We start from the raw sequence: 17,600 nt of genomic DNA, 5'->3' as shown, positions 1-17,600 counted from the left end.
GAGCGTCTGATACGCCTGAATGGTCTGCGTCAGTCAGCTGTTATCTTCATTGACCTGATTCTTGTTGTTCGGTGTGCACTATGTTTATTAACGCCGAGGCCTGCCGATATCATGCGTTATACGGAATGAATGGCGTCGGGTTTATTAAAAGAATTACGTTTATTTTAATACAAATCGATACCTTTCAAAAATTGTCGTGGGAATTCAGATATTACGGGCAGTTAGAACGTTCTTCCTCGCCGTGGACGAGAAGCATTCGTTTCGTGTTTAAGCAGAAAGGGTAAACGATCTGCGCTGAACAATGATCGATCGAGATATGTACAATGAACGCAAGAGGATCTATAGAACGGTCGACTTAAGCTCAGCTCCTCACCTTACATTATTTACTTTTAATTCGTCGATTAATATGAAATTTTGGTCTAATCGTATATCTACTCCCGCGTATGTACAGACTCTCTTTTCGCCGCAAATAAAACGTGCTCGAATATTAATAACGAGGAGAAGAAAAGAAATGAGAGAAAGGAAATTGCATCAAGACCCCATTTTTTTTTTAACTATCTAGTAGCCTAAGTTTGAAGACAATTCGTGGTAAAGCTACAAATGTAAAATATACAATAATAAACTCACTTCTTACGAGTACCCTTACATCTTCAACAATGTAGTCGCTATTAACAATCGGTCGCAAGTCCGAGCCCCGTTCTACGTACAGGGTGTTTCAGAAGTATAGAGGTGAAGCTAACAGTTTCGTAGAACACTTGCGAGAAGAAATGGCAAAGTTCTAATAAACAATCATTGTCATTGATAATATCGGCATTTAGTCAACTAATTATGGTTTTCCTATATGATTGTGAAACCACTCTTTCCTTTACTCTTGGCCACTTCTCCCGACTCTTCCTTAATCTATTTATTAATTTCAAATAGTCCACTGATCATTCGAATCTAAATAAACGCAAGCACCGGTTTTATATGTGGGCTTCAACTAAAAACTCAAGATTCGGGTTCACTTAGAGACCATTTCAATCTCATAGACCTACATTTACAGACACTTCTACCTCTTAAAAGTTCTATTAACCACTGAAGGCCCCGCAGCCACGAAACACCCTGTACAAATTACACTCGTGTCGCGCCTACAATTTCCATTGTAATCGACCTCTCCCCCCATGCTCATCGGTATCGAAAATATATCGAACGCAACGCGAATCTGCCGAGGCGTGGACGCAATGGAGCATTCATTCGTTCGTACGCGGACCCTTCGTGTCCCCGTATCGCGAGCCGGAAATTCTGTGTGGCACGAAGAGCGAAGGCTATATTTACAAGAAGCGAGAAAACTGTCGATGAATTTGTCACTAGTAATAATACATCATTTCTCCTCTAGATCTCCAATCGCGACAGAGATCCGCTCGATTCCGCGACACCTCCAAGGCCACGAATGTTCTTTCCCGCCGTCGAGGGTGGACAAATTTTTGCGGTGTCGTTAGCTTGGAAGTAGCGGGGGAGGGCCTTACGCCTTGCTGCAAGGCTGTATCGTGTAGTTGAGAGGCGGGGGAGGAACTAGAAGAGGCAACGGCGTGGGCGGAGGCGGGGCCTGAACAGTGCTCGACGCTGTCGCCGGCGTCGCTTGGGGCTCGCTAGGACGCATCGTGGAATTGTACGCGGAAAGGTAGCTGGGCCATTGGTGCGGGGGTGGCGGTGATCCGGGGGGCGGCGGAGGCGGTGAACGGTCGTCCAATTCGTCAGAGTCGTCCATCATCATCGCTGTTAACGGGGTGACCCGTGGCTTCTTCAGCTTTATGATCTTTACCTGGTGAAACACCTGATTAGACACGGAAGCTTCGCAACGAACGGACATTGCCATTAAAAGCACCTTACCTTCACTTTCTTCTTCGCTTTTGGAGGTCTAGTCCTTTTCTCCTGCTTCCTGCTCTTCCTCGAGCTGGACCTTCGGATTTCGCGAACACCGTCGCGGGTGATGACGGATGTAGGAGGCGGAGGAGAGGGCATGTCGCCTTCACCCCCGCTGGGGCTGGTGCCTTCCCCAGGTTTGATTCCGTCAGCGAACTGAACCGACTTTTTACTCCTCTGCTTCCTCTTACCCAGCTTCCCGGATTTTGTCTTTGCCTTGAACAGGCCTCTCGACTTGCCCGGCTTGCTGTCGTTGGCCTCGTCCTTAATGGACTCGCTGTACTTGTCCAGTTCGGTGGCTTCCTTGTCCGTATAGTCCTCGCTGTCGTTTTCTGGGGTCGACAGGTCGTCCAGGTTGCCATTAGGGATCGTGGATCTCCTGAAATGTAGTTTATATAATAACGTAATTACTACCTTCCGTGAACCGGCGGTTTACAATAACGTACCTGAAGCCTGGCGCAACCAGAATTCCTTTCAAGGGCGCCGGCGGCAAGTCCAGCCATTCCTTGGACCCCGCTTCGACTTGGGACGTGCTCGCTTCGCTCGTCGACGCGACAGCAACGTCCTCCGCCTCGTTCCGTCGACTGTTCACTCGCGACGCAGCTTTCTCGTCGTCATCCTCCTCCTCTTCCTCATAGTCCTCCGCTTCTTCCTCGTCCTCCTCATCCTCCTCCACCTCAGGCTCTTCTTCCTCCTCCTCTTCCTCGTCCTCGTCGCCACCGGGGTCCTCCTCCTCAGCCGGAGCCGATGAAGCAGAGGTCGACGCTACTCCCTCCTTCTCAGCGACCGCTGGAGCAGGCTGCTGCTCCTCAACCTCAGTCTGCTCCTCGCTCTCGCGGAGCGCCTTCAAGACAGACGAGTCCAAGCTCTTCTGCTGGCTATCCGACTGGCGCATGTTGCTCTTCTCCAGCAGCTGAAGGGCGCGACGGTTGATCCTCTCTATTCGCCTGCGCTCCTTCTCCTTCCTCCTCATCTCGCGTAACCGTTTGCGCTCTTCCCTCTCTTTGCGGCGAGTCTCCAGGATAGCTTCGTAGTTATACACCGGCTGAGCTGGCGCTTCTACAAACGGAGCGTCGATTAGTCTCGGGTCCTAGAAGACTCTACGCGTTAACAAGTGAACAACTTGTGATTCACTTACTTGGAGGCGCTACCTCCGGTCTGGGGAACGTCGCCGGCGGCACTGGAACAGAGGGAATGGGAACTGGGCCTGGGACTGGCACAGGGACAGAGACGGAGATGGGTAACGGGACCGGAGATAAGGTGGACACTGGCGTGGGTGTGCTTATAGCGGCTGGAACTGGCACTGGCATGGGGACAGGGACTGGAACAGGTACAGATATCGTGGCTGAAGGGATAGGAGAAGGCTGCGGGACCGTCGCGGGGTACATCATCGCTGCTGGTTGCTCTACTGGCGACGGTTGTACGCCACTCCAGTCCAAGGACGTCGGCACTACCTGCAGGACATTACCTACGCGCACAACCTGGCTAGAACCTCGCACTATGGGACCTGCCGCGGAACTCGTCGGCTCTCGACGGACCGCTGGGACTCCGTTGAAGTCTGCTGGCACCACTTGCAACACATTGCCCACCTGCGCAACGTGAAAACATAATCTCTAGACGACTGTCCTTCTATTACGACTTGCGAGTCACGTACTTGTAAGACCGTGGGTTGCTGACGGTACAGCATCTGCTGCTGTGGTGGTGGTGATGGGTAGCAAACGTTGGCATTGAAGGAGTCGGGGTATTCGTTTGATACTCCTGCGCTGTCTTGCTGCTTCTTGATCCCCAGCTCCAGCTCCAGTCTATAATTTAAACCAGAATAATGAACGTGCGAAACAGGATACGCGGGGTGCTAATTGGCAACTGTAGAGTAAGGGATACGAGAGTGACTACGACTTGGAAGAAAGATCAAGTGCGTCACGAGTCAAGGGTTACCTATCATCCAGGGACAACCGTTTCGGAGAGCTCGTTGTTGAGTCGTCGATGCATGGCGGATAGGTCAAGTTATTCTCGCTGTAGTAGTACTCGTTCGCAACCGCGTTCTCGTTGGCATATTGGAAGCTACTCGCCACGCTCTCCAGATTGTCGCTCATGTGCATATCCGAGTCTAACGCGTTCGGATCCCTAGACAATCCAGACACGGACTGGACGATTGTCTCTATGCGTCTACCCCTCTCGCCGCAGATCTCTAGCTTCATGTCGTCGTCCTTCCTCTCCCTCGAGCTGTCCCTGCCTCTGCCTCGCCCCACGGACGGCGATCTAAATTCAAAGCGAGATTGCTTACTGTTTCAAAACCGTCGACTGATATTAATATATCTAAATAGTCACCTGGAGGACCGTGATCGGTCAATCAGTCTCAGACCATGGTCCGGACTCCTCAGCCTTGATCTAGACGTAGATCTGGTCCTCGATCGCGAGCCCGACCTTGATCTTGATCTCGATCGCATCAATCGGGACCTAGACGTTGATCGAGAACGAGACCTCGTTCTCGACCTGGATCTTGACCTCGTACGTGATCTAGACCTCGACCAGGATCTCGATCGTGATCTGGAGCTACGTCTGAAGCGGTCGTGCTGTGCCCTGGGTGGCGAGCGCCTTGCTCGAGGTGGCGAACGACCTCTTGGCGGTGGCAGCTTCTCTGCTCTTCGACCATGTCCGTGCCTCTCCAAGTCCGCTGGCTCCCTGTCTTTCTCCCATTGCCTGTCTCTTCTCGTAGTGGATCTACTCCTCCTGCTGTAAAAGTTTGGCTTTTAGAATGTATGTACTTTGGTTAATGATCGATCTTGGGAGCAAGGTAACACTTTCAGTTTTACCTCTGTTTGTACTTTGACATTTGACGAAGAGGACCCTCCATGATATCCCTTTCTAGACTGTCATCCCTATAGTACGCTTTCTCCTCATAATCGAGATCCAGCTCCTGGCCATTGGGGTAAGAGTCCAACGACTCGTTCCCATCTCGTAGCACGTTCTCCGACTCGAAAGGCCAAAACGATCTCTCAGCCTCATCGCGGAACCTGCCTTCCCTGTGCCTTTCAGGATCTGTGTTTCTCTCTCTTAGTACCTCCATTGGGTCATACGGTCTTCCCTCTTTGTCTCGGTCCCTTTCCATGGAATCGTATTTCCTTCTGCTCCAGTCGTCTCGCTCTTTGGTGGACCCATACTTTTTGAAGTGGTCTAGAAATAACGTAAAACCATTGAGAGTAAGTGTTCTCGTTATGCAAGGTGTGTTATAGTTTGTGATAGCGTAGAAGACATACCTTTGTTATAAGGGGCACTGTTGGATCGAGGAGGACTTCTCGTAGACCTTTCTCTCCTATCGTCTGTCCTGGACCTACCAGATCTATCCTCATCGATTCTACTCTGCCGTTTGTCCCTACTCGATGAAGCAACAGAGTCATCCTTCCTTTTGGGGCTTTTACTTCTACTTCTGCTCCAGCTGCGACTGTGACTTTCGCTTCTGCTCCTCTCCGTCTCCCAAGAGGTGCGTGGACTGACACTTCTTCTCCTCCTGTTGCGATTGCTCGAAGGGCTGGACCTCCTCCTACTCTCAGCGTAGTCCTTCGAACCTCTGCTGTCCCTTCTGTCGCCTCTATCTCTGTCGTCGAATTTCTTGTCCCTCTTCTCCTTGCCACGTTCGCTGATCCGCCTCTCATTCTCCTTCTTACTTGGGCTCTTCTTTCGCTGCTCCCTGCTGGGTGATCTACTTTGAGCTTCAGTATCACAGATATCCTTGCTAGCAAGCGGTCTAGGTTTCTTAAGCTCCTCCGTCTTAATAATCTCTTTATCAGTCGACTTATATTCGTCGATGCGATTAAAATCGAGCTTCACAGTGCTCGAGGATTCCGCTTTCGTCGTAATCGAGGTTTTCACTGTTATCGATAAGTCTCTGGAGTCCACTTTGACGTCAGTGATGGTGGTCTGTTCCTTGGGAGCGATGTCTGCGACGGGAGGATCGGTGATGGTCGTTTTCTCACACTCGATCTTGAACTCACCGGTGGACTCCTCGCAGGCGATGTCCTTCTCGTCGTTCTTCGCAATGTTCGACTCTCGAAGCTTCTTCTGGATGGTCAAAAGGGCAGCAGCATGCTGTATGGGATCGTCTGAGATCAATTTAGACTTCACACGTTCGTTATTGCGTCGAATCAGCAGCTGTTTAGGGATCAGTTTCAGGGCTGCTTTTCCTTCGGTCGTTTCCTCTCCTTTCGTGCTGGAAGAAGACACCACCTCAACGCTCTTGGTGCTTGACTTACCACGAAACTCTTCAGTTTCATATTCAGCGAATATATCCATTTGCTGTGGTTTGTAATTACTCGCGTCAGGGCATGGTTCATTGATCGGAAGATCACCAATTAAAGCTTCAGAAGATTTTATCTCGTCATATTTCTTCTGCGATGAATGATCCTGCGCTTGCACTCCTAAGAGTTCTTCGAACTCCTCTTTTGTCACTACAGGCTTCGCATACTTCCCTTCCCGATACTTTATCTGAAGAGGTATGTTGGGAACGGAGAGCGACTCTTCGTCAGACTTGACCAAGGTTTCCTGCTTAAGCTTCTCCTGCATGAGATCCTCCCTGAGATTTAAAGAATTCGAGGTGCTGTCGTTGAATGTCTCCATGTCCTCAGACTTTTGTGACAGCGCTGGGGAACTGGGGCTGTACAATTCTATATTTTTGTTACTTAATTTTACGTCTATGTCAAACATGTCTTTCAGTTGCTCTACGGTCTGCTCCTTTGTGATTGGCATTGGCAAGGGTTCTTTAGCCTCGTCGAAGAATACGTCTAATTCAGAACTACTTTCTAAACCTTTTATTCGTGGCTTGTTTTTCTTAAGTTCTTCGGAAGTCCAAGATGAATCCAGTAAGTCTACGTCCTCAGACTTCCTTGCAAACAGGTCGATAAGGTCTGAGCTCTTCGACATAGCCTTCCTTGACTGCTGATCAGCGATGCCAATGTCTTCGTCTTTTATCTTGGTCTTAGGTATAATCGAATCACAACGTTCTAACGTCACTTTGTCATTCTGACGCTCAAATTTGTTTATCGTTGTCCATTCGGCACACTCTTCTTCCCACATAACAGGAGCTTTCAGCTCTATTTTCTCATCAGACTGCGAAGCTATGTCCCAGCGACTCTTCTTACTCTTTTTAACAGTAACTGGGTCAAGCTTCATTGGCGTATCTATATCATTGCTGACCGCATTCACCTCTTTGTGAATATCAATCGTGCAGATATTATCTTCCAAGTCTTCCTTCCGTTCACTTTTTTCCCGCAAAAACGATTCCTCCTCGATGTCCCACTCATCCCTCTTCCTCTTACTCTTCTGTTCCATCAGCAGCATAGCCTCCCTCTCTCCTTCTTCCTCTTCCTCTTCCCAGATTCGCATAGCGGACAGCCGATCCTGCCTCTTCTTGCACTCCCTCGAAGTCTCCTTCTCTATAGAGATATACGTGTCTGTTTTCTTATCGTATCGAACTTCCTTCTCCACTTTCTTCGAGCCGCGTGATTTCCTCTTATTGATTGTCAAGTCCGGTACAGCTTCCAAACTGTCAACTTCCCACTCATCCGCCAATAATTGCCTCTTACTCACTTCCCTTTCCAGCTGCGTCAATGATGGTACGTTCAGAGTGTCGAATTCAGTCTCGCCCCACTTCTCTTTCTGCTTTGATATCCTATCGCTATCCTTCTCCCAATCAGCTAGAAACTCATTGCTACTCCTCTTCTCTTTCTCCTTCTTCTTCTTCTTCTTCGCATCACTATCCTCCTCGCTCTTCGAACTCCCCTGTGGCATCTCTTTGCCAATGCTCGAACACATCTCTTGCAGACGCTCCTCCTTTTTACTTCGTTCCTCCTTGCTCCGTTCATCTTTCTTCTCCGCCTCTGACGTCTCCATTTTCTCAATGCTCGCATCCATTTCCCACTCTTCCATGTATCTCTCATCGGCTTTAGTCCTCTTCTTCTCGTCTTTGTGGGTTTTGCTGCACACGCTATCGTCAGACATCACTTTCCGCGCCAGCTCCTGCTCTTTACTCCAAATATCATGCTTCTCGCTGGACCTTTTCCTGGATTCACTCTTCGCCTCCTCCTTGATCTTCTTCGTGGGAGTCTGCGAATGCGTCAGCTTCTCACTTTCCGGCGACGAAGATCCCAAAGGGGATTTCTGTATAGTTTTTATTATATCTTCGTTGTCATCGTGCTTCTCACTGAACTCTCGTTTCTGTTTAGACTTTTTGCTGGCGGACACCCTCTTCTTCCTTCTGTCGTCAGATGAATCGCTGTTGCTGGAGTCGGAGCTCACTTTTCTTCTACGCTTCTTCTTTGTCTTGGCTATCCGCTTGGCTTTCTTCTTCCTCTTCTCAGCCTTTCGCTTCTTCTTCCTCCTCTTCTTCCGCTTGTCATCCGAGCTGGAGGAGTCGCTGCTGCTGCTGCTGCTGCTCTCGCTGCTATCCGAGTCCGAGTAACTCGAGTCGTTCGAGTTGGACAGCTTCCGCTTCCTCCTTTTCCTCTTCCCGTCATCTTCGGAATCAGAAGAGCTCGACGTGCTAGACGACTCGCTGCTGGAAGTCACCTTCTTCCGCCTCCTCTTCTTCCTCGGCTCCCTAGTGTCTGAATTCTCGTCGCTCAAGCGCTCCACTTTTATTCGAACGTTCTCCCAGTCGCTGGGGATCGACCTGGAATCCTCCGACTCGCTTTTCTCCCGTCTCTCCTCGCTCTCCCTCGCGCGGTCCTGCACCTCGACGTGAGAGCTGCTCGAAGATATTTGCTCCTCCACGATCTGCGAAACTTTTTCCACGTTCTGACGAATTTCCTTGCTCTTGAACTGGTCATCCACCTTAGCTCCGTCGCCCTTCTCTAATTGCTCGGACGTCACGTGCTCTACAAAAGTGAAATTATTGTCCTCCGGCAAATTAGTTTCTATATTAAACTCGTGGTAACTCGACGGCGAGGTGGATTTAACCGGGACCGTTTTGGGCGAGAAGTCCTCCGACTTAGGGATATCAGTGCACACCATTTTCATAAACTGTTCATACTCCGATGCCAATTTCTCGTTGCCAGCGGACTGTAGCACGGGGGACGTGGATTGCTCGTTATTATCAACCTGCTTGACGCTAGTGGATTCATTATCTTCATCGGTAGCCTTCTTATCGTCACTAATATCCTCCTCTGCCATAACCGAGCGTGGGGAACATGCCTCCCGTTCTGAAACAGGATCCTACGTATCAGAACTTTTCACTTAAGCGAACAGAAGACAAGAACCAAACGCATTAAAGGTTTACCTCTGTCCAAGGTGGGAGCATCTGGCTTCGCTTTACTGCCTTGCTGTTTCTCAATGTCGTTCGACAGCCTGTCCTCGTCTTCGCTGTCCCATTTCGATCTAGGAAGCTGCACGTTGATGGGGAACTGCCAATTAGCCTTCTCGCTGGACTTGCACATGCCTGCCTTTGGATACCAATTACGAACACGCAGTGGCTTCTCCGCTTCCTCTGGATTGTCTCTAGAATTGTTAGGATCTGAATGGGTAAAGGAAAATCGAATAGGTGAAAAGACAAATTGATATACCGTGCAAAATCCGCCTCGTATATATCCTTCATCTTCTCGCGGCGGTCCGTGGTAACGGTTTGAAGAATCTGCTGGCGATTGAGGAAGAGAGATAGGCGAGGATTCTCCGAGTACAGCAATTGAGGCCTTCCCCGTTTGGTCACCCTCACTGACTCGGGAGGGTATTCTTTAGGCCCGTCGAGGCCCTCCGCAGCGAAGGCGTACCGTTTCAAACGACAGTCGCTCAACATCAGCATTTGTTCGAAATAACGTAGGTAATCTTCAGCTGTTCTGTAATACAAATATTATAATAATTGTTTAATACGGAAGAAAGTAATTGAAGAGTTGTTAAATCATTGGCAAACCTGTTCTTCGTGGATCGCTCTGAGTAATCGTGTCTTCTAATATCAATCATATCGTCCATCGTTATACCACATTTCTTTAGCTCCACCCACGAAGAAGAATTCATTATATCTTTCTCTTTTCCTTTATCCTTGTCCCTTTCCTTCTCCTTCTTATCACGAACTTCCGAACTTCTCTCTCTGGAATCGCTTCTCTTTTCTCTAAAATTCTCCTTCTTCTCCCTCGAAACTTTCTTGTCCTTTAAATCCTCCCACCTGTCTTTCTCGTTATCCTTCTTATCCTTCTCATCGTCTCTTCTGTCTCGAGCCTCTTCGTACTTGCCAGCATCGTCTCGCTTATCTTTGTCGTCCCTTTTATCTTTCTCTCTCCTGCGCTGTTCTCTATCGTGCGAGACCTTGTAGTATCGCTCTTTACTGCCATTGTAGTCCTTCGAGTCTCTACTCGTGCTGTCTCTTCGCTCTTCTCTACCGTAACGCCTCCTTAAAAAGAATATAGTTAATAAAGAATCAATAACGCTTACAAAGAAGGCAAGCGCTCCTATACCTTTCGGAATATCTGTTCTCCATGGACGATTTCGAAGTACTTTTACGAGAAACACTAATATCATCTTGTCTACTTCTTTCCCTTATACTTTTTACATTTTCTAATAAATTCTGTCCGTTCCTATTCGCATAGTTCTCTTCGTCTAAACTAGCTGCAAGACAAAGTGGTTAATGCCAATAGTAAATCCCGACTCGAGATACCGCGCAACAAAGTACCTGCTGCCATAGCTTCTGCCAGTAGCATTTTACTCTTCGATTCCTCTCGCCTGATTTCTTCAATGGCCAATATCTTCTCCTCTGCACAGTTACATAATCGAATTATCGAAGGCCGCATCCTCGCTGATCTTATAACATATCTAAGTCAAGTTCGTTATACCATACCTGGCTTCTTCTTCGATTTACCACCAACAGAGTGACGGTTATGGAATTGCTGCATAGATTCGGGGTCCAAATTTAATCCCGCGCCTGTGTCGTTTAATACAGACTTCCCGTCACCTGGCTTAGCCTTGGAAACTTTAGCGGATTGCGTCTGAATTAGATTGGATTTATTTTGAACCTTTGGTAACACATTAAACTTATTGGCGAAGGCCATCAATCTCTTCTTCGCCTGCACTTTCCCTAGCACGGGTTTGAGCAGCCTAGGGCTCTCCAACCTGGGCGTGTCTCCATCACTAGCCTGACCCTTCGTACTTTCTGGTGTCTCCGGCATTTGTATATCGAGCAGAGATATTGGAATGTCTGGTGTCGGTTCCTCCGGGGCGTAAGCATCCTCTGACTGCGACATTCTGTTAGCGCTTCTCTCTCCCAGCTCTTCTAAGTACAAAATCACATCGCGATAAAGGCGAGCGAAGCCAGGAACTCGTGCGATTCAACGAATAGTTCAAACAATTTACCTCGGGAAGGATCAACTACGTTCGCCTCTGTCATCGACAAAGGCTTACTGTAGCATGCAGGCGACTACTCTCTTAAACGACTATTGCAAGCATCAACCAAAGTCTTACTCGTCATGCTCGATACACGTCAGACTCTACGAAAAGAAAATGTGCATCATTTACAATTACGCCCGCGACCAATGATTCGTCTCCAGACGAGCCAATCGAATCTTCTCCCCGGAATCCCACTTATCCCGACTTTCCCATAAAATATAAACAACGCATTTGCAGCCAGGAACATTAACATCTAAGTACGTAGCCAGGGCGAGAATCTCGGCAAAGCGTAACAGTGTCACACGCACCTATACCATAGTCGACAATTTCGTTTACGACCTCTCGGCAAAAAAAACCGTTTCTCGGGCAGTTTCGATGACTCGGTGGAAGATTTGGGTATCGACGGAATCAAGCCATCGGGGCATGTTTTTATCGGAGGGGGATATCGAATGGGGTAACGGGGGCTGGTGCGCTCGATTTCTCGCGTGCGTTCTCGCTGGGCTCGGGTCAAACGATTCGTCGAGGGCGAAGCCCCATGGAAACTGTCACTGTGCGGTGGAATGCAACGAAACCGCGGCGAAATGCTAAAGGAGGGTCAGAGCGGGCCGAGTATCACAGAGAGCGGTGTTGTTAGCCGTTCGATGACTTACTCCATGCCGAGCGCTAAGTAACAGACGAGTGCATGCCGCCCGCGATAAGAACGACGATACTAGCCGCGCGTCAGTAGTCGGGCGCCTGAACCGCGCGAACCTTTTCGATCCCACTATTCCGTGTCCGTGCTCGGCCAAGTCGAACGGAGCCACTACGCGAAACGCGTCAGACATTTTAGCCAAACGGCAGGCCGGCAACTATGGGCGCTCGTGCATCCGGCAGGGCTGCCAACGTTCGAGGGCGGAATGAGATAAAGCAGGAAACGTCTCTGTAATCCTAATTGGTTCGAACGCTTCGACTTTTCAGATAGAAAGATTATATGTACCTGATACTTGCCGAGCGATTATAACTCTTCGATCGGGGGAGAGAAGTCTTGCGTGTCGCTAGCAGGATAATGAACTTCAAAGCTTAATGTTTTTACATTTACAACTAGTTCTACAATTAGACTTGTTATAAGATACATTTGTCGAGAACAGTGATTTGTATTGTATTGCGCTTCTTTCGGAAACTAGTTGCTATAGGTTTATTCTTCCTTCGTTGCTCGCTCGAATGAATATATCAAATTGGTGAAGTTGATTAGGCGTTTCTTGTATAGACCTATGTGCGTTTTAATAGTCAGGGTATAAGTTAATCTTCCGTTTCTGACGAATCACCGCCCATCGCTTTCCAGAACGCAGTGACCACTTGCTCGGCAGCTATTCGTCTCTGGTTGGTTGGTAGGGACGCTGCGTATTCCTTCATGGCCATTAATTGGCTGAAGAATTCACCGAAATCTGCGTTCTCCTCCCCCATGATGCCATCTGGAAAACAGACAATTGCTACGCGCTGGGAGGAAGTTGCGTAACAGTGACGGATTTAACGGGCGGCCGATTAGCAGTGCCGCCTGGGCCCCTGCACAGAAGGCCCCTCAGGGCCCCATCTTCGAATTAAAAAACTTATGATTTTATCCAAACACTATACCTATTTTTTCTGTTACGCTTAGCCCCGTTTTTATAAACTATCTCTTCATTTTCCCGAAAGAATAGGCCCCGCAGAACGTTTGCCACCTGGGCCTTTTTCCTTAAATCCGCCACTGTTTTTAGTAAATTTCTTTTAGACCGACCTAGCATGTTCTCCATTGGTAACCTTTCCGTGGAATTCTGAGCCAGTTTGATGTTCTCGAACTGCTCTTCAACTCCTTTCACTTCGGAGCTTTGATCTTCAGCACTTGATGGCTTCTCTGCAAAATGATAATTTATGTATATATCCCTGGCGAAGTATGTCACCCGTTGTACAAGCAGTTTCTTGGGGAATCTTTATAGAAAACCTTTGAGGGTCATGGTAGACCACATATGGGCATGTAAAGCTTCGACCATCCTTTCCACGCCTTGCTTGTTATGCTCCGAATCAGCCTCCGAAATGTCTACGTCGGACTTGTTCAATTCGATCAGTTCGAATTTCTTTTGCAGACACCATTGTATTACTAAAACACACAGAGTGTGTGCTTAACCTTCTACGACTGGATATTATTCATATCATACTCGAGTACAATTCATTTGTACCTTTATCTTTAACCAGAGCATCTGTTATACAGTCGCAGGAGAACAATAAGACATCCGCTTCCGCTAGAGAGGCGATCAAAGACGACCACTGTTTTAAATTCTGTTCTGCATTATCCTAAGGAAATGAATGCTGAAAGTCATTTGCCCTGCTGAAAGTTCTTTCTACGAATGAAGAATCTTACTGCCTGTGGGTCGTGATGCAGAACGAGAGCTTCTATTCCGTCGACTACGATATCTGGCGAAGGATTCTCCGTAATGCATACTAATACATGTGTACTGTAATATTTATTCTGAATTTTCCACAGGTAATATTCAAAATTATTATCCGTGGAGCGTTGGAAATAATCTTGATTAGACAATCTCTCTGCTCCTATACCTGTAAAATCAGGCGATTAAAGGGGCACGAATGATTCGCCTCCAGATGTTTCTCTTCGTATAACAATTACATTATTTAAATGCACGTCTAAACGAGGACTAAAGTCAAAGAGACGCACACTGAAATCTAAACTTACTTGTTGCAATTTCCTTAGCTTTTCCCTTTTCTAAGCTCGCTATCAATAAACGAGGTAAATTCATTGTAATTAACTTCGTCCGGCGCTATGAAAGACGAACGACTTCGCAGAATTATTAAAGTGCCTAAAAGAGCTTGTTTACTGTTTATCGTTCTAGGTTATGTTTACACGTATCCGTCGATATAAAGACGTATCATACTTCAATTGAAATCTCGTTTTTCTAATGCGCAGCGATATTTGCTCGCTACGCTCCGTGCAAGAAATTATATCGTTACTTCATAACATTTCTAAATGGACGATCACAGTGAATGTTTCTTTATTGTTCGACTGTTAAAAGCTTAGAGCATATATGCTCTAAGGTTAAAAGGACTAGGGTGATTTCGACTAAGTTCGTGCGGTACGGTTCAGCTGTTCCATTCAGGTGATAAATCATAGATTATAAATTCAATAAAAATAATTTGCATAGAAATCGTCCATAACACCTGAAACGATTCTCATTTTCGAAACATGTTGATTACATCCTCTATAATTTCGAGATACAGGGCCGGCGCGAGGCGGGGGTTCAGCGCATTCCCCGGAACGCGGCCCCGCGGTTTACGAAAAGCTAATCGTAAATTTTGCGGGGCCTTATGCATATATATTTATTATAAAATTTATTTAAAAGGCTCCGCGGTTTACGAGAAGCTCATCGTATATTTTGCGGGGTCCTATGCATAAATATTTATTATTATAAAATTTAGAAGCAAAATATAGACCCGTTTATTTTAGCCCCGCACAATTTTGGAACCCGGCCCCGCAAAAGTGCCCGCGACCCTGTCGACATACACAGTGGTACAGAAAGGAGATAAAATATATGTATAAAATAAGCGTAAAGACGCACACGATCGAAAATTGTGTAAACATATATTGATTATTAGATTCAGTGATACATGAACTTTCAAATACATATGGGGCCATTAAACATGAACGACGTATAGGAGCGTACCTCCCCCCGTTTACTTGTAGAATTCGTGCTCGGATTCGTCCTTCTTGATATTGTTCTTGTAGCCCTTCTCGAAATCTTTCGCCAGGACTATATAACGATTCTCGCGCACCGCGTGCATCCCTGCCTCTTGGCAAATGGCGTTTATATCAGCCCCGGAGATTCTGTCCGGCCGCGCCACGTAATCCTCGAGGTCCACCTCCTCGCTCAGATTCATCTTCGCGGTGATCGTGGAGAAAATCAAGCGCTTCTGCCGGCGATCCGGCAGTGGGAATTCAATCTTTCGATCTAATCTACCGGGACGCAACAATGCGGGATCTAACGTGTCCGCCCTGGAAAGAATCACATTGTAACTTCCACAGTACAGGGAACCTAACACAATCAAGAGCGAAGTTTCACCTATTCGTGGCCATTATGACTTTGACATTAGTCGTTTGATCGAACCCATCCATCTGATTGAGCAACTCCAGGAGAATACGCTGCACCTCGCGATCGGCTCCAGTCTGAGCATCGAATCTCTTTGTAGCTATAGCATCAATCTCGTCGACAAAGATTATAGCAGGGGAATTTTCCTTGGCTAAACGAAACACGTCCCTGACCATCCTTGGTCCTTCGCCCAGATATTTCTGTACAAATTCGGAGCCTACTACGCGAATGAACGCAGCTGGGGAGTAGAGAACACATCAGATTAATTAATACTTCGATACTACATTTAAAATCATACATAGAATCGTGGACATCGTGGTTTTACCTGTAGTGTGTCTAGCTACAGCCTTAGCCAGCATAGTCTTACCACACCCAGGTGGCCCGTACATTAGTACACCCCTTGGCGGGTCAATACCGATCTGTTTGTACAACTCGAAGTGAGTAAGCGGCAGCTCCACCGCTTCTCTGATCTCCTGTTTCTGCATGTCCATACCTCCGATGTCGCTGTACTGGATATCAGGCTTCTCGTCTGTAAAACGAGGTAGCACAAAAGTGAATTTCATTGTACTCCCTCTCACAAGAGGAGGACACCATACGGTAGACACCGATTTTAATGAGCCTTGGCAGGAAGGATCTATGTCGAAAATAAGTAAATAGGTGTCCAAGCGTTTCAGCCAATGGGCCTTAATAATAGAGATATTTACATGGAAATAATTGAAAATTTCATAGTGGCCCTGGGGTTTTAATGGGTAAAAATCCCACACTACCCTGACGCCCCCGGGGGATTCCCCTCTGAAGAAATCGGGGTGCCTTTTGAAGATTACCTCAAGTTAAAAAAAAATTTATAAAGTTTTTTTTTAACGCGGAGACATCTTCAAAAGGCACCTAGACGCCACAAGAAGGGAATCTCCCGTGGATGCCAGTGTGGGATTTTTACCCACTAAAACCCCACGGTCACTATGAAATTCTTAATAATTTCCATGTAAATATTTCTATTATTCATGTCTAGTGGCTGAAATGCTCGAACACCTATTTACTTATTTTCTACATAGACCATCGTGTCAAGGCTCGTCAAAATTGGTGTCTACCACATGGTGTCCTCCTCTTGTTAGTTCCACTCATATATACAAGCACACACCTGCTTGCAGCATCGAGATACTGGAATCAGCTTCCGGTGGTAGAACGTCTACCAGAGCATTGCTATGCTTGTGAAGCGCCACGCTAGCGGAGGGCTTCAACAGCTCTCTGTCGATCGTAGACAAGATACGTACATAATAATTAGAGCCTGTGGTGGAGCCTACAATACCAGTGTTTTGGTCTACGGCTTCTAAGAATTGCCCGATGACTAAAGGCACGCTCTGTATGCGCTTTACTTCCTCCTGAGCGTGCAAGTACTCCTTCTTCAGATTGCGCTGCTCGTCCTTTATGTACTCCTCCTGCACTTCGAGGAACTCCAGCATTCTTTGCAGTTTCTATCGAATTCGGAACGATAGTCGTGAGACGTCAATAATAAGCTGAGCACAACGAAGGCTGGCGCTTCTCACCTTATACTTAGTATAAAGATCCTCGACGTCCAGCTCATCTCCAGCACCGGTGTAGTGTCCGATTACAGGCTTGCAGTCCATCTCTCCGACATCCTACGATTCCATCGGAAAGTCAGACTTTAGGGGGCACGCGAGATAAACAGTAACGTACGATAGGGTCAAGCGGAGGTTACGACGAGCGGTGTCGGGATTTAAATTTGATCTTAAACCGTTCTTTTCGAAATTTTGAAAGAAGAAGCTGGGATTAAAGGCGCACATACCTTGTCGGGCAGGATAATACTCATTTCATCCATTACTCTATGGATATCCCTTCTACCTTAATTCCAACAGAGCATACGAACCAACGAATGACTTGAGATTTTTGAGCGGATCCACTCGATGACGGTATGCGCCAAGGGTGGCTACCATTAACTATTTAACGGCCTGCAGAATGGAACTCGTGGAAAAATGGAAACGGAATTGGAGAAGTGAAAAAAAAATCGTATTCAATTTGAATTATCTGTTTCGAATATTTACTTCAACCTAAAATCGTTAATTCGTATTATTGTGTAGGCGCGTGTATAGGTTTTTACGAATAATCGGTCTAGGGATGTTTCAGTAACTTCTGAAATAACGAGACAAATTCCCTGTTGCCTGTGATTTTGGACAGTTTTCGAATGATCGGGGACGAACATTTCTT

General features: G+C 47.1%; 3 protein-coding genes across 8 annotated transcripts; all 3 read right to left on the bottom strand.

The window, feature by feature from the left end:
* Window positions 1-140: 140 nt before the first annotated feature.
* Window positions 141-12,122, bottom strand: LOC143366006 (uncharacterized). 5 transcript variants are annotated; one of them, XM_076806678.1, is made up of 17 exons: window positions 11,916-12,122; window positions 11,233-11,366; window positions 10,721-11,152; window positions 10,556-10,636; window positions 10,341-10,491; window positions 9,800-10,276; window positions 9,456-9,725; window positions 9,173-9,390; window positions 5,160-9,095; window positions 4,716-5,076; window positions 4,231-4,632; window positions 3,838-4,161; window positions 3,557-3,704; window positions 3,041-3,491; window positions 2,349-2,961; window positions 1,870-2,281; window positions 141-1,801 (listed from the first exon to the last, which is right to left on the bottom strand). In XM_076806678.1, exons 2-17 carry the CDS (start codon window positions 11,264-11,266, stop codon window positions 1,502-1,504), a joined length of 8,610 nt encoding a protein of 2,869 aa, XP_076662793.1. In that variant the 5' UTR covers window positions 11,267-11,366; window positions 11,916-12,122; the 3' UTR covers window positions 141-1,501. The 5 variants fall into 5 exon arrangements, with proteins under 5 accessions (XP_076662793.1, XP_076662790.1, XP_076662792.1 ...); XM_076806675.1 differs by having other exon boundaries at window positions 4,231-4,635; window positions 11,916-12,121; XM_076806677.1 differs by having other exon boundaries at window positions 4,231-4,635; window positions 10,721-11,149; window positions 11,916-12,121.
* A 194-nt stretch (window positions 12,123-12,316) lies between these two features.
* On the bottom strand, window positions 12,317-14,300 carry LOC143366014 (alpha- and gamma-adaptin-binding protein p34). Of its 2 annotated transcripts, none has more exons than XM_076806695.1 (6): window positions 13,970-14,300; window positions 13,640-13,833; window positions 13,458-13,572; window positions 13,223-13,378; window positions 13,019-13,135; window positions 12,317-12,716 (listed from the first exon to the last, which is right to left on the bottom strand). In XM_076806695.1, exons 1-6 carry the CDS (start codon window positions 14,031-14,033, stop codon window positions 12,544-12,546), a joined length of 819 nt encoding a protein of 272 aa, XP_076662810.1. In that variant the 5' UTR covers window positions 14,034-14,300; the 3' UTR covers window positions 12,317-12,543. The 2 variants fall into 2 exon arrangements, with proteins under 2 accessions (XP_076662810.1, XP_076662811.1); XM_076806696.1 differs by having other exon boundaries at window positions 12,697-12,835; window positions 13,970-14,110.
* Window positions 14,301-14,858: 558 nt separating this feature from the next.
* Window positions 14,859-17,393, bottom strand: Rpt3 (26S proteasome regulatory subunit Rpt3). Its single transcript, XM_076807400.1, has 6 exons — window positions 17,182-17,393; window positions 16,922-17,014; window positions 16,516-16,849; window positions 15,703-15,906; window positions 15,351-15,615; window positions 14,859-15,283 (listed from the first exon to the last, which is right to left on the bottom strand). The coding sequence occupies exons 1-6, from the start codon at window positions 17,212-17,214 to the stop codon at window positions 14,965-14,967; spliced, it is 1,248 nt and encodes a 415-aa protein (XP_076663515.1). The 5' UTR covers window positions 17,215-17,393; the 3' UTR covers window positions 14,859-14,964.
* Between the last annotated feature and the right edge of the window lie 207 nt (window positions 17,394-17,600).

Source organism: Andrena cerasifolii, chromosome 2 (assembly GCF_050908995.1).
Source record: "Andrena cerasifolii isolate SP2316 chromosome 2, iyAndCera1_principal, whole genome shotgun sequence".
NCBI classification, from domain to species: domain Eukaryota; kingdom Metazoa; phylum Arthropoda; class Insecta; order Hymenoptera; family Andrenidae; genus Andrena; species Andrena cerasifolii.
This window is presented reverse-complemented; position numbering and strand designations above follow the sequence as displayed.

Coding starts and splice junctions, on each gene's coding strand:
- LOC143366006 (XM_076806675.1), bottom strand. CDS start 11,266: ATGACAGAGGCGAACGTAGTTGATCCTTCCCGAG. Junction 9,391..9,455: donor TACGAGGCGGATTTTGCACG/GTATATCAATTT, acceptor TAACAATTCTAG/AGACAATCCAGAGGAAGCGG. Junction 4,636..4,715: donor ATGTCAAAGTACAAACAGAG/GTAAAACTGAAA, acceptor AAACTTTTACAG/CAGGAGGAGTAGATCCACTA.
- LOC143366014 (XM_076806695.1), bottom strand. CDS start 14,033: ATGAATTTACCTCGTTTATTGATAGCGAGCTTAGAAAAGGGAAAAGCT. Junction 13,573..13,639: donor TGCATCACGACCCACAGGCA/GTAAGATTCTTC, acceptor TCATTTCCTTAG/GATAATGCAGAACAGAATTT. Junction 12,717..13,018: donor ACCAATGGAGAACATGCTAG/GTCGGTCTAAAA, acceptor TCTGTTTTCCAG/ATGGCATCATGGGGGAGGAG.
- Rpt3 (XM_076807400.1), bottom strand. CDS start 17,214: ATGGATGAAATGAGTATTATCCTGCCCGACAAG. Junction 17,015..17,181: donor GTATTATCCTGCCCGACAAG/GTATGTGCGCCT, acceptor ATGGAATCGTAG/GATGTCGGAGAGATGGACTG. Junction 15,907..16,515: donor TATCTCGATGCTGCAAGCAG/GTGTGTGCTTGT, acceptor CTCGTTTTACAG/ACGAGAAGCCTGATATCCAG.